Source organism: Cucumis sativus, chromosome 1 (assembly GCF_000004075.3).
Source record: "Cucumis sativus cultivar 9930 chromosome 1, Cucumber_9930_V3, whole genome shotgun sequence".
In the NCBI taxonomy this organism is placed as follows: domain Eukaryota; kingdom Viridiplantae; phylum Streptophyta; class Magnoliopsida; order Cucurbitales; family Cucurbitaceae; genus Cucumis; species Cucumis sativus.
This window is the reverse complement of record NC_026655.2, coordinates 26,497,654-26,512,625: the sequence shown is the minus strand read 5'-3', so window position 1 is coordinate 26,512,625 and position 14,972 is coordinate 26,497,654. Positions and strand designations below refer to the sequence as shown.

At 34.4% G+C, this 14,972-nt stretch overlaps 2 protein-coding genes across 3 annotated transcripts; both read right to left on the bottom strand.

The window, feature by feature from the left end:
• Positions 1-796: 796 nt before the first annotated feature.
• On the bottom strand, positions 797-6,414 carry LOC101212397. Of its 2 annotated transcripts, XM_011661754.2 has the most exons (6): positions 6,122-6,414; positions 3,842-5,400; positions 3,542-3,704; positions 2,223-2,386; positions 1,522-1,801; positions 797-1,331 (listed from the first exon to the last, which is right to left on the bottom strand). In XM_011661754.2, the coding sequence occupies exons 2-6, from the start codon at positions 5,362-5,364 to the stop codon at positions 1,224-1,226; spliced, it is 2,238 nt and encodes a 745-aa protein (XP_011660056.1). In that variant the 5' UTR covers positions 5,365-5,400; positions 6,122-6,414; the 3' UTR covers positions 797-1,223. The 2 variants fall into 2 exon arrangements, with proteins under 2 accessions (XP_011660056.1, XP_031745708.1); XM_031889848.1 differs by lacking the exon at positions 6,122-6,414 and having other exon boundaries at positions 3,842-6,109.
• A 2,306-nt stretch (positions 6,415-8,720) lies between these two features.
• LOC101217516 (ruBisCO large subunit-binding protein subunit beta, chloroplastic) lies at positions 8,721-14,144 on the bottom strand. Its single transcript, XM_004144021.3, has 14 exons — positions 13,960-14,144; positions 12,921-13,175; positions 12,678-12,803; positions 12,427-12,564; positions 12,253-12,348; positions 11,715-11,957; positions 11,395-11,629; positions 11,056-11,225; positions 10,866-10,943; positions 10,712-10,783; positions 10,424-10,528; positions 10,161-10,253; positions 9,973-10,065; positions 8,721-9,180 (listed from the first exon to the last, which is right to left on the bottom strand). Exons 2-14 carry the CDS (start codon positions 13,158-13,160, stop codon positions 9,043-9,045), a joined length of 1,827 nt encoding a protein of 608 aa, XP_004144069.1. The 5' UTR covers positions 13,161-13,175; positions 13,960-14,144; the 3' UTR covers positions 8,721-9,042.
• Between the last annotated feature and the right edge of the window lie 828 nt (positions 14,145-14,972).

The window sequence follows — 14,972 nt, the reverse complement described above, 5'->3', positions numbered from 1 at the left end:
ATAATAATAATAAAATTGTGTATATAGATTAATATATAAAACAAAAAATTGTTAGAGAGAGAAATACTAGCATTTATCATATTTTTGGAAAAAAAGTTAACAAAAGGGAAATTCAATTATGGAATGAAAATTTTCAATAAAGCAATGAGGGAGAGAAAAAGAATAATAAATATAGAGAGAGAGAATATATTGATAAAAATATATATATAGTTTTTTTTTTCGCATTTTTCGAAAATGATATTTTTTTTCACATTCTTCACTTTTTTTTTTCATAATATTTTATTTCTGTTGCTGTCTTTGGTAGTTATTTATTTATTGTTAATATTATTATTTTAATTCCATTTTCCGACTTGTCGTAATCCTATTATGCTACTGACAAAAGTCTACAAAACGACGTCGCCTTAGCCCCCAAAACTATTAAAGCAAAAAAAATCAGCCATTTATTTTTCAGACAAAGAGTGTTTTGGTTTCTAATGGCTACACCCACACTCCATTAAAAGTTACCATTTTGACCCCCAACACCATCATTACTGCCTCTTCCATCTCTCTTTTTCATCTACCCTTCACAGGAAACATAAATTCATCATGGTTTTCCTAAAGCAAACAAATTCTCAAAACAGACATTCCAAGCACAGTGGATAAAACGCCTACTATATCATCTTTAAAGAGAGAGTGATTGGTAGGGGTAAACACTTCAAACCGATCAAACTATAATTTCAGTTTTTCATAAAGTTATCGGCTAACCAAATTTGAATACCAAATCAAAAAAAGGCTTTTTCTAAACAAAAGAACAAACTAAGGAAAAGCAGATGACTCCTTCCCATGAGCATGATTTTTAATCAGATTAAAACAACCATACTCAAAAGTCTATACATTACTGAAAAGAGCCTAAGCTTACTGTCGCCATCTCGGTCTCTAGTACAACAACGAATCTACAAAAGGAAAAAATACAGATGTGTAACCGTTTGTCGTCACGGTAGTCACATCCACGAAATGGATACTTCATCTCCGATCGGTTTCTTTCGAGATAAGGAGATGGAACCATGTTGCACACACTTGCAATCCATGGTTAATTGCCTAAGCTCTCTTTACAAACACAAAGAAAAAAATGAGAAGAAAACACATTGAGGAAAAGACTAGCTATGCCCTCCTTAACAAACAACAACAAAAAAAAAAAAAAATGCAGGTTAGAGACGGACAATCTTAGTTGACCATTGCGCCAATTAGTTTGTTTTTGCAAGCACTGCAAGAACTTTCTTCCCGTACATGTTCGTCCTAAGCAAAGGGACGTGGGGTCTGATCGCAGCCACAAGTTTAGCATGAACAGAACTCTGTTTGGCCAAAAAGCATTCATGTAACTCAATTAGAAATCAGATTGAAACAGCAGAGACAGTAACAGTACCAGATCCATTATTGTAATTTTATGGCTTATCGAAAAGTAGTGCACGAGTTCAAAAGATAACAAATAGTACTAACCAACGTTTATAGCTAATACTTCAAAACAAAGGGAGTGATACTCACTTTGCAAATCCCAGAACGAGCCAGCACTGCTTGAACTGCATAGTTTCCATATGGGTTCAACATAATTTGGCTGAATCGTTCGTCATTTATCAACTCATCAACGACTTTAGCAAGATATTCATCTCCAGCATAAACACATCTTTCAACAACATTACTGCTATATTTCTGGATGGACAAGTCTGAAAAATGGCCCTCTAGCCGTTTAAAGATGCCAGATGTCACCCAAGGAAGGATAGAAGGGCACCGTGCAAGCTCGAGGGCAAATTGCACAACATAGTTCCTGCATCATTGCAATTTAAAGTCGAACACTGAGTTCTGAAACATTACTACACATGAACAGGCCACGGACAAAATGATTTAAAACATTTACTCTAACAAACTATAGAGAAGCTAGTTAATCTAGCTGGACTAAATTTCTAAACCTCAATACTTGAGATGAGATTGTTACATATAGGTTCAGATACTATACCATTAGTAGCTTCTAAGTAAAGTTTATCTCAAAAAAATTATACATTCATGAGGAAAAAAAGCCTTTCCATAATAGATATTTGCCTCGCAACTTTGCAATCTACAAAGCTATTTTTGAACAGTACTTGAATCAAAGAATTAAAATCTTGTACAAAAGTTAGTTGAAGAATCAAACTGCAACACTGCAAAATAACAGAGAAAGGAAGTCCATGGAAGGGTCAAAAGTAAATTACCCGTACTGATCTTGGGAAAGAACCAAAGCATTACGTACAACCTCACTTAGCAAACGGTCACGGTGTCTAGCATCAGAAACAGCAAGGCATTTTTGAAGCACGCAACAACCATGACGATCAGTTGCAACCTCAACACAAGATTTTGTCGCAGCATCAAAAAGAAACTGCAGAAGAATTTATTTATCAGGATTCAATGTCATCACAAAATCGCTTGTTAAAAAGAATCCCAAAGTGAACCAAGGAAGAAGAGCACATGGAAGTAGAAAAAAATAAAATACAATGTAACCATGTGCATCCTTCAAATCACAAATTTGGTTTTCTTTCACTATACTTGGAGGAGGAAAAGAACAAAAAGTAGACCATTACTGCATTGGTACAAGGATAAACATAACAAAAACTGATAATGAAATCAACACCAAAGATATTAAAATTCAACACTTCAACTTGTACGTCCTCACCAAATCTTCAAACCACATAAACTCCCATAAAAATTAAACACCATTGCAGAAACATAGCTTTTCAAGGCCACCTCCTAGCTGTCTAGGAAGTAGGAATTAGGGAATGGTGTGAATTTTTTATTCTCTATTGATATTTAACTAGATCTAGTTGTCAAAATAAGCTATATGTACTCATCAGACATCAAGATAATGGATGGCAATGTCCTTATGTGAGATAATATTATAGCCTTTGAGAGAATGATCTCTACCAAAAAGAACTCTTCCCATCTCCCAAAATTCTTTACTCCATTCGTAACTGTTGCATGAACTAACTCCTACAACAAACTACAAATGTCTTTACCAATGTTCCTTCTAACAAAGTAATAATATTCCCAATATTTCCGTACTGACAACACACTATTCTCTGCGTACACTTCAAAAAAGCAAAACAAATAAATTGAATCTGTTGACATGTAGAAGATACTTGAAGATTATCCTCTATGCTTACAAGTTACTCCCAAGTTTTCCACTCAACTTTATGTCCCCAAATTATCAAGAAGAAGAAGAGTTATACAATAAACAAGTAGAAAAACTAAAGCAAGATGATAGGCTAAATTAATTGAGAGGAAGGTTTCAAGTAAACAGAATCCTGCAATTACATCTGTTGCTTGTACTCATGTACAGTCATTGGAACAACAACGTCAAGATGGACATATAAGTTGAACTTCTGCACAACTTCACCTTCTTGTAATTTGTTTTAAATAAATAGATTTCGACTCAACTTTATATCCCTCATGTTTCTTCCATCATGGTGGTGCCGCTATACTTATCTTAACAGCAGATAGAAAATTTGAATTACAGATAAGGGTATGTACCACTTACCCCAATATAATCAGGCATCAAATACTGCAGGCAATGCTGTGCTACATGGTTACCATTTACATTTTTCATGAGAATAACTATACCAGTCTTCAATAAAGACACAATCAAGGAAAACTGCTCTGGGGTTTTGAGAGTCTCAATGAGCTTTTGAACAGCACGAGTCCTGTAGTTTGAAATTACGAATATTATATTAAAGAATTAAACCATGAAAAAAAATAATAATACTAGAAGACAAGTGGATCAAAGACACAAAATTGATGGCTAAACCGAGGTCAAGAAACAAATAGAGATAGAGCATACCCATGCATATTACACGAAATTCGAATTAGTTCACCAGGTCTATTTATTTTGTAAAGAATTTGAAGGCGCTGATCCTCATCACAAACTCCAAGGAGCTTCTGTATCAAATAGTTTCCAAAAGGATCTACCATGAGCTCAGAAACATGATGAATGATCTCACCAAAAATCATCTCAATATCTTCCTTAGTACCCTCACTGAACATCCGTTGTAAGAAGCGACAACCATGTTGGTCTTTAGCCATCAGATATATTTTACCAGTGGCTTCATCGAGAGAGTTACATTTTAGAGGTGGAATCTCTGTTTTACGATTTGCATGACTAGATAGCATAGAAGATACCCTAAAGTTGTCATGACAGATGCAGTCTTTGGCTGTTGAAGGAAAACCATACTGCCTAACATAACAACTTGGACAAAGAAATCCGTTTTGACTGAAATAATATTTGAGTTTCTCAGTATCAACTCCGATCAGTCCATGAGCCCTTGTGGGGATCTTTCTAGGAGAACTTTGCTTGAAACATTTTTCCTGTGCATCTAATGTATCTAGAAAAGGTGTTGCAAATGCATGATTTGGTATCCCTGAAGCTGCACAATGTGCAGCCCCATTGCAGAATCCTTCATGTTTAGACTGCTCACGACAGGGATGAAATGGAACCTCGACAAAGCGTTGCTGCTTAGGACTCTGAAACCGCAACGACCCAAATGCAGCATTACCACAAGATTCAAATAGATTCGAACGCTCTAGTTGCTGATTATGAAGATCATGCAGGTATTGCTGCTGCCATTGCATCCTGCAGCTGTGGAGCTGCTCTCCTTTTACACTATTTGGACCTATTTCACCATGATTCATTTGTTGTGGGTGCATAAAATGAACCGGGGATAGCCCATTCAACAACATCTGATCATGATGAGAGGGTAAAGAAAATTGCAAATTTCTAGCAGGAACTTCATGAGTGAATGGCATAGCAGAGTTAGGAGTCTCAAATGGTGTAAGGTGAGCAGCATCCCCCTTCTTTTGGACATCAGATACGAGTCTTGCTGAAAATGAGAGCTGAGGAGAAAGACCTGGCACAGGAATTTCATAGTAACCATTGCTCACACGATTTGAAGACCTCAAAGAGGGATTAGCTACCGTTGATGCTTCAGAGTTGATTGACTGCTTATTCATATAGCTTTCAAATTGGTCATCCATTAAATTGGGGTGATTCATCCAAGTTTGCCCTGTCCCCTCCCCACCCAAACTTAATTTCTCCACTGCAGATGTCAATGACCGATCTCCGATCCGGTTACTTTCCCCAGTCCGAAACTGACCAGTACTTGATTGCTGAAACTCATTGATCAAGACCGGTCCATTCTCCAAACTTCCATTACTGTGAAGTTTCTCCAAGGACAAACCACTACAAGAATCTGCACCCATTGATGGTACTCCTTTTTGAACAGATTCTTCAGCAAATACATTTTCACAAGCGACTATTGGATTCTCACTGAGAAATCTCTCAAGTTCAAACTTCAGTTTACTGCCCATTTTTCTATTTTGTACACGGGAAAGCCCCTTAATCACCTATATACCAGAATAGTATCAATTTAATCACAAGAAATAAATAATACAATGATACAGTATGTTTCCAATGTCAAAGCCAACCGGACAATCACAAAAGAACAAAGTACTATCAGTATATCTTCAATCACATCAAATTTAAACTGAAACGACAGCCTCGCATTGTACAAAAATAAACCAACAAGTACTCTATAGCAACATCCTTTAATCAACAATCACAAACTCATCAAGAACAATCTCATCATCTGAAACGATCGATTGCCCAATAAGCAAGTCATTCAAGAAACGAAACCTTCAAAACCAAAAAAAAGATTTCAAAAAATAAAAACTCAACCCCGAAAAGCGATCGACTCCCAGAGAACCTCAAAAAACAAAAAAAAAAAAAACAAAAAAGAAAAACCAAAAACATCAGAACTCATAACACAACCACATTATTAGATTTCCAGCTCGAGAACATAACCCATCAAAAGAAAGATCACTAAATCCAAGAAAACGCAACTACACACACAATACAAAAAACCCCTCAAAAGAAACCGTAACCCACATCATATCATAGAAAGCAAAAGGCCATAAACTCACAATGAAAAGGGAAAACAAAAACATGGGTCATAAAGTTTTATTTTCTCTCTCCCACAAACATCATTATAAAAAATCCAAGAATCAGAGAGATTTTTCAACATCCGATGATCAAAAAACGAATCAATACAAGAGAATCGAGACTAACCCAGTTGAGGAAATGAAAAATAAAGCAAGACCCACGTGAGAAAAAAGACGAATCAGAAGAAGAAACGACAATATACAAAGCAAATGAAGAGTGTGAGGTAGTTTTTCAGTGGGAAAATGAGAGAATATGGGAAATTGGGTTTATGTTACAACAAAGAACAATGCAAAAGAATAGTGGCAAAGCGCTGAAGGTAAGGTGAGAAAAGAGAGAGGCGGCTTAAAGAAGAAGAAGAAGAAGAAGAAGAAGAAGATATAGAAATAAAGAGAGAGATTACAGGGAAAAAAATGGAGAGAATTGGCCAAAATATCAAAACCGAATAAAAATCGAAATCGAAATCAAAATCAAAATCAAAATCAAAAGCTTTTGTTTGAAATTACAAAACAAAAAAATAAAAATAAAAAAATTGAATCTTCACCTATAAAAAAAAAAGGATTATAGAATTAAGTAACATGCATGGATTTGGAGTGTTACGTTTTTCATTCAATTCTTCCTTCTTTTTCCCACTCTTTATGTATGCTTACTTTTTCCTATTTCCTGTTTCCTATTATTCATTTATTTTATTCATTGGAATCACCAACTTCCAAATGCTTCTTGAAATCATATAATATATATAAATTAAATCTCCCACAAAATTTCATAATCAAATCATTGGCTTAAACCCCATCATCTTCAACAAACCAATAACTAAAATTTAAAAACAACTTAAAAGATGTTTAATGGTACAAAATTATACAAGTTGGTTGTCTCTAAAGATTAGTAGCAATTTGTGTTTGTTTGTAAGTGAAGTGAGGTTAGGTTGGTGTAGTAGTAGGAGAAAATATTTTGAAATTTGGAAATTTGGAAATTCTGATTTATTTTTTTTAAAAAAAAAAGGGTTTAGATTTTAGAAAGAAGAAGAAAAAAAAGAGAGAAAAGGATGGGAAACGGTTAAAGAAGAAAGGGGAATATATTATAAATAAACAAATATGTATATATAAATAGAGAAAAAGAAATGGTAAAAAGGGACGCGCTTTTCGCAACTATCGAAACTGATATTTTGTTCTCTATTTTCTCTCTACTCTTTTTTTTCTTTCTTTTTATCATTATTATTTTTTTTCTTTATTTTAAATTAAACCATTTTTCTATTTATTTATTTATTTATTATTATTATTATTAACAATATGATATTTGAAAGTTGAACATTTAGACTTTAACTTTAAAAAGACAACACAGAATGGTTATCGATTAGACTTTTGGATTATTATTTTTTTCATGAACATGTTAGTAATCATTTAAAATCGAGTTTGATGAGTGAAATTTGACCTAAGAGTGAAATTATCTATTTACTTTTTTTAGTGATTAAATACGTGTTTTGAGTGATTTTGAACATCACGAATGAACCAAATGTGAGTTTAACTCCTAAGCATGGAAGGTTTGCTTATGGGTTTAGGATTAGATTTGGTTTAAAAAGAATGAAAACTTTGTGGTTTGAATAAGTTTGTGGATTCCTATGGAACTCACTTTCTAGATTATCGTTGATGAACTATATCTATGAAGTGAATATACTTTAGTTAAATTGAGGTGGCTTTCACTTGGTTGACGTAATTCAATATTGGTATTTTAGATTCTAGAAAGAAAAAAGAAAACTTGTTATTCGAATTAAGGTATGATTGCTGAGAATATATGTGCGGGAAAGAATAATATTAAATCTATTTGCACAATTTCAAATTAGAGTTCTTCTAACATCCGTATGCTACAATTTCATAATTTTTAATATCAATGCATGGTTTTTTTCTCTTGGAATGAACATGTGGAGAATGATAATTCATCCATGGAATAAATTTAATAATATATAGTTTTGTTATTGAAAAAAAAAAAGCAAATTAATAACAAAACGGCCCACACCAACCTTTTTACTCTTTGAATAAATTAATAATAACAACAAATTCTATTTTGATTCTTAACATTGTATATTATTTTATTATAGTCTTTAAATTTTTAAAGATTATTTTGTTTGTATTATAAATAACCAAGAAATTTCGTTAATGGTTGTATAAATCTAAAAATAACTACAAGCCAACTTTGTTTCTTTTGTTTATCCAAATCTCTCACATCTCTCAAAACGTAGGAGTAAAAAAGAATGAAGATGGCTCAAATCTTTTGAGTTTTTGATAAAATTAGAGACAAATAGAATAGAATATATTAGAGTAAAATAATAATAGTAGAAAGGCAAAGATAAAGTTAAAAAATTCTTGAAGACAAAGATAATAATTTACTATCTGATCTAGATGATCATCTTATTTTATTCTGCACATGGGATAAAATCTAACAAATTAGATTAAATTAACTAATGCTCCCTAACTATTTATGTATCTACACTAATATTACTTACAACCATAGTTCAGTAAAAATCTACAGTAGTTAAACTAGAAAAAACTATAAAAAAAGGTCACGATCTTTGAAAATGATAATATGAACCCCATGTTGATGTAGCCAAACTCTTTCTAGCTATTACAATAAAAGGTTCAAATCATCACTCTATGTTCATACTTGAAATAATAAAACAATTTTAACTTTGACAAGAATTTTGTACTTTGCACCAAAAGACAATCCTCAGAAGCAAGATGAAGCCAAGTGATATTTTTCAAATCAACGTGGAAAAAGAGAAGAAGATGCTCTCAATCATTAAAATTCTACTAAAGAAGATGGATGCTCTCAATCATTCTTATGTTCTTTGAATGCTTTTGACATTTTCTCATCTAAGGTCCCTCTCTCTCTCTCTAGTACAAAGAAGTGGCTGAATCTACAAAAATAAAGAAGAAAATTGGCTTTTTTTTTCACCCCATGAATTCCTATTTCTCATTTTCCTCCTCTACTTCCACAAAGGAATGGCTCTCTTCATTATTACTCTCTCTTTCTCTTAACTTCTAACTCTCTTCTTATCAATACCCATATCCTGAATTGTCCATGGGATTACCAGCAGGAACTGGTTCAGGCTCCTTGATCTCCACCACCACACAATCTGACATCAAGAATGTCTTTGCCACTGAAGCTGCATGCTCTAAGCAGCATCTAACCACCTGATATCACATAAAACACAGCCATTTCAGGCACATAGTCGTCGTTTGTATAGACAAATATGTAAAACTCAACAGGTCATATTGAACAACTAGTGTCATGTACTTATTTTTCCAAGTTCAAAGAGAAACTAAGGCAGGCAACACATCAGTATTCACCATTATGATTTTATACGAGGTTGAGCAGTTGTGATGATGTTTGGGAGGCACGAAGTACAAATAACATATATAAGGCAGTCTAATTTTGTTGGATTGAGGTTTTCTTTTTTCTTATTGTAGCTAGTCCTAAGCCTCTCCTTTTGTGAGACTTCTTTTCTTATGGACTGTGCATTCTTTTGTTTCTTTTCGTAAAAGCACAGCTTTATCGAACGTTGTTATCTTAGTTTAATCATATTGGATAGTTAGTTCTGAGTCTCTTTTTGTTGGACTTGTTTTTTAGTTTATGAAAAGCTCAATTGCTTGCTCAAGACAAAAGGAATTTGTACCTATAATCCTAGTTTAATTTTGTCGGATTGAGGTTTTTTCTTTAGTTAGTCCAGAGTCTCCTTTTTGCTGGAGTTGTTTTTCTCATGAACTTGTGAATTCTTTCATTTCTCTACGTAAAAGCTCAGTTTCTTGTAACCATGATCTTGTATAATTGTGTTGGATTGAGGTTCTTTTTGCATTAGTCCTGAGGTTGGACTTGTTTTTTTATGGACCTTTCATTTCCATCTGTAAACCTGAGTATCTCCATGACAGCTCAATTTCTTATCCAAGAAAAAGAACATTCATAACATAATCATAAAGAGTCCTCACCTTGGTTGGATCGATGATTCCAGCAGCCATCAAGTCTTCATAATTCCCAGTTGCAGCATTGTATCCATATCGATAGTTGTCACTGGATAACACCTAATAAAGAAACAAAATCTTCAACACTTCTATACATTCACAATAAGAAACAACAAAGATTGAATGAACAGGTTTATTTGTAATCGTGTATATACCTTCTCACTCACAACACTACCGTTGACACCAGCATTCTTTGCAATCAGCTTGAGGGGATAACTTAATGCTCTCTTAACAATGTCTGCTCCAACCTGTGTTCAAACCAATAGAACTTTTAGACAAAAAATAACTAGCAGCAGATGGTAAGGAACAATAAAAAGGAAGCAATGACAAGATGTATAAACGACAAAACAAATACTCAACCCAACTAAAGATTAACATCTATTCAATTGACAAACGACAAATTTACTAGACAGATTACCTTCTCCTCGTCATTTTCAAAGGTTTCCTTGATAGCATCCACCTTTGAAGCAAGTCTAAGAAGGGTGCAACCACCACCAACAACAATACCTTCCTCAACAGCTGCCTGCAAATCATTTCAAAGTTCCCAAATTAACCCAAATCTATTCAAGCTGGAAAGGTAGTGATTGTTCTAGTCACAGATGATTCTCAATAATATTTTAGATAACACGATCACTTTAGATATAAATTTGAAATTTTAACAAGGGATTTGAGTTATACACACATGACACAGAATATTAAATAGTACCTTTGTAGCATTAAGAGCATCTTCAACTCTCAGTTTCTTTTCCTTGAGTTCTGTCTCAGTTTGTGCTCCCACCTTCAAGAATTGCCAAGATGTCAGAACCACGTATAGTAAAACAAGCGGATATACTCCATTGAAACTAAATAAATAAATTCACCTGTATAACAGCTACACCACCAGAAAGTTTAGCGATTCTCTCATTAAGTTTCTCTTTCTCATAGTCTTGTTCTGCAACCTACACAATCAATGGCCAAATCGGTATCCCCATCCAGTTGTCTACTCGAGCAATGGCATGGAAATTTTCAAGAAAAAACAATAAAAAGAAATAAAAATATTGCTATCACTACCTCAATCAGATTTTTTATCTGGGCAACACGCTTGGACACGGCTTCTTGGGTGCTACCGTCACCAACTATGGTTGTGGTATCTTTGGTAAGCACTATCTTGGATGCATTTCCAAGTACCTCCTTTCCAGCTTTGTCCAAGGAAAGTCCTACCTCCTCTCTGATAACCGTGCCTGTATCACAAAAAATATAACTACTTTTAATAACAACCATAGAAGAACAAGGATGGCTTATGTTTCCTGCTTATTATGATTTTTTAATGATGAATGTATAATTTAGTTAGGGGCCACTATAAGGGAAACGGGAAACAGGCCATTAAGGAAAATGAAGAAGAGGGAAGACCTCCAGTGAGAATAGCAATGTCGTCAAGGTACTGGCTCTTGCGCTCTCCAAACCCAGGAGCTTTAAGTGCGGCTATCTTCAAAGATCCTCTCAGTTTATTTACAACAAGAGTTGCCAGAGCTTCCTGCTCAATATCCTCTGCCATTATCACAACAGGATAGCCACCTCTGATAGCATCCTCCAGTATGTTAATGAGATCCCTTGCATTGGTGATCTTTTTGTCAACAAGAAGCAGCTGTATGATTCACAAAGAACTGAAGGTTAGAAGACACCAAGAGTAATACCTTGCAATTTTAAGATGGATGGAATATAGCACATACCTTGCAGTTTTCGTATTCAACGGCCATTTTCTCACTGTCAGTGACGAAGTAAGGAGAGATATACCCCCTATCAAATTGCATTCCTTCAACAACATAGAGAAAGTTATCAGCACTTCTTCCCTCTTCAAGAGTCACCACACCCTTCCTTCCGACCTTGCTCATGGCTTCAGCAATCATATTACCCACTTCATGGTTGTTTCCAGCACTAACTGCAGCCACATCGGCCAATTCGCTGTCTTCAACCTGCAACAATATCACATCTTAATCTAGCTATTCACAATTATCAACACATACTTGAAAGTAATTCTAAAAGGGCTAAAATCACTTTTTTTTTTTTAATTTTCGAAATTACTCTAAAACATGCTTTAATCATTCAAAACAAATTTAGTTAACATGAAAACTGTATTAAAAAAATCTGAACTTTAACATTAAATAAAATTTAAGTGATTAAGACACATTTCAGAGTGAACTTAACAGTGTCAAAAGCAGTCCCAAACATGCACCAAATGAAAAAAATCGTTAAACCATGCAATTTTACCTCTTTTGACATTTTTTTTAGTTCAGAGACCAAAGCTTTGGCAGTTTTTTCAATGCCTCTTGTGATAAGGACGGGATTTGCTCCAGCTGCTACTACCTAAAATATGTTCAGATCAGTTAGTAAAAATTCACATGTGGAGATGCTTAAACATAGCATTACTCTGAATCTGAATACCTTGACACCTTCAGCAATAAGACCCTGGGCCAAAACAACTGACGTTGTAGTTCCATCACCAGCTAAGTCGTTGGTCTTTGCAGCAGCTTGTCTGACTAGCTTAGCACCAATGTTCTCGACTGGATCCTCCAATTCAACCTAACCATCACAAGTAAAACCACGATTAAACTAATACAAATTGGAGAGTATGTCAGTATAATGATATAGAATGGAAGAGATAGCGTTTAAAAACAGAGGTGGGAATGGGATACCTCTTTTGCAACGGTTACACCATCGTTAACAATTTTCGGGGAGCCATACTTGCTTTCTAGAACCACATTTCTTCCTTTGGGACCAAGTGTAACTCCAACTAAGTCTGCAAGTTTGTTCACACCGTTCTGAAACCAAGAGACGTCTTGTTACAATAACTACAATAGGAATTAAAATAGCTTCATAGGAAGAAAATTTCAAGACAAGAAGAACCAATGAATGAACTAGCAATAACTGGAGCTCACCTGTAATTTCTTAATAGCTGAGCCATCCTGGTTGAAGTGCAATTCCTTCGCCATGGCAGAAATCTTGGAAGAACGGTTTCTTCTAAGAACTACACTCTGTCTTTTTGGGAGTGCAAATGAAGAAATGGATGTGCGAGAAGTTAACTTATCAGAAGACGATAAAAGCTTTTTATCCATAACACGGCTTCCAGGAGCAGCAAGGGTCCCAATTGAAGACATGGCTGTGAAAGTGGAAGCCATTTACCCTCTTTCAAACTGGTACATAAAGTAATCACCACACCATCAATTAGTTCAAACTGTGACAACTTCACAACAAGAATTTTAACCAAAAAGAGCAGGGGGCCGACAATGCATGTGATGGAAATTCATGAATTGAAAATAAAGTATACTTAAGAGAGGATTTGATGGATTGTCAAACCAGAAATGACAAACAAAATCAACAACAAAGGAATTGACACACAATTCTCAAACGACACAGAAAACCAGGTAAGAAAATCATCGAAAATGCAGAATCAAATCAGTAAGCATAAACGAAAATCAGCTAAAACTACACACAACAAGTAAGAAAATCCAAAATCCATGTAGGAAGATTAAAATAGAGAAAATCCGAAAACGAAATGACATAACCAAATTCAACAACATAGGAATCGACAATTGACATTTGACACATAATTCTCAAACAACAACAAAAATCCACATGTCAGAAACTCAAACAAATAGATAAACACGAGATACAAATGAATCAGCAAGCTACAGAGATGCAAACAAGCAGAAGACCCAAAATCCAAAACCCATGTAGAAAATATTAAATAAATCAAAACCTAGAAATGAAAGGACACAAAACAAACGAATCAATTAATACGAAAGTCTACACCAACAACTGAAACCCAGAAAGCCAAAACCGTAAAAAAGCTCAAAACACAATACAGAAGAGTGAATCAGCAAGCAAAAACAAAACCCAAATAGAAATTTAAGCATGACCCAGAAAAGTAAAAGGATAAGGAAGTCCAAGAGAATGAAAAGAGAGAGGGAATCTTACAAGAAAACGGCGGAGGCGCCGAGGGGTTTTAGGGTTTAGAGGGAGAAGGATTGATTTGGATAAGAGGGTGAGAAATGAGCGCTGCGAGTTAGGCAAAACTGAGGGTATTACAGAGAGTGTAAAATGGATTTTTTGTATGGAGAATAGAAGTAGGTTTCTTTATAGCGATTTTCAAAAGGATGGATAGGGAAATAAGAGAAAAACGAACCCAAGAATCATGTAGGCTCCTGAAGCTTCCAGCAATTGTTGGCCGTTGGATTTGGCTTCTCCCTCCATTGGAGACCCTCCTCCATTGTCCTATTTGGAAATTGGAACACTCTAGAACCTTTTCCCCTCCCCCTTTCCTTTTTTTTCTTCTTAATTAAAACACTTTTTTTTTACAATTTAGGTCATATTTACGGATTCACAACAATAATTATAAAATTTTATTGATTCATCAATAATTATAAAATTTTATTGATTGATCAATTGTAATTATCTAATATTATTTTATTTTTGTTCACAATGTTTAGATCAATTAGTGATAGTAATTATAAAAGTAACAGGTCATTTTTACATGTTTGCACAAATTTTTTGTTGTGTAAGTAAGAGTAATCATATGGTTCAACGTGGGTTTCACTTCATTTTTAGCCTCAACTCTGTAAAGGTTCGTGGAGTTGATTGTGGATTTAACATTGCCCTCTAAATATCATTGTGATTACACAATCCCAACAAACATGGTCAAATGAAGCTCGCTTTACATATTATCATTAAAGATTACGTTTTCTTGGAATAAATGTGGCCTTGAGTTGATAAAACTTGAATATGTTGAAATTGTTGAGTAACGATCAAATTTACTGTAAAATATAAAAAGCGCATATATATATATATGTTGAAATTGTAATTGTTGAGTAACGATCAAATTTACTTGTTTTTATTCTATATAATTATGTGTGACAATCGAAACAAATTATAATATTTTTTAACACAACAATTATTGAGATATACGTTCAACCATCGACCTTCATAATCGC

Coding starts and splice junctions, on each gene's coding strand:
- LOC101212397 (XM_011661754.2), bottom strand. CDS start 5,364: ATGGGCAGTAAACTGAAGTTTGAACTTGAGAGATTTCTCAGTGAGAAT. Junction 2,387..3,541: donor TGATGCCTGATTATATTGGG/GTAAGTGGTACA, acceptor ATTCTTCTGCAG/TTTCTTTTTGATGCTGCGAC. Junction 1,802..2,222: donor CTTTCCCAAGATCAGTACGG/GTAATTTACTTT, acceptor GCAATGATGCAG/GAACTATGTTGTGCAATTTG.
- LOC101217516 (XM_004144021.3), bottom strand. CDS start 13,160: ATGGCTTCCACTTTCACAGCCATGTCTTCAATTGGGACCCTTGCTGCT. Junction 10,529..10,711: donor ATGCTCTTAATGCTACAAAG/GTACTATTTAAT, acceptor AATGATTTGCAG/GCAGCTGTTGAGGAAGGTAT. Junction 9,181..9,972: donor GAATCATCGATCCAACCAAG/GTGAGGACTCTT, acceptor ATGTGATATCAG/GTGGTTAGATGCTGCTTAGA.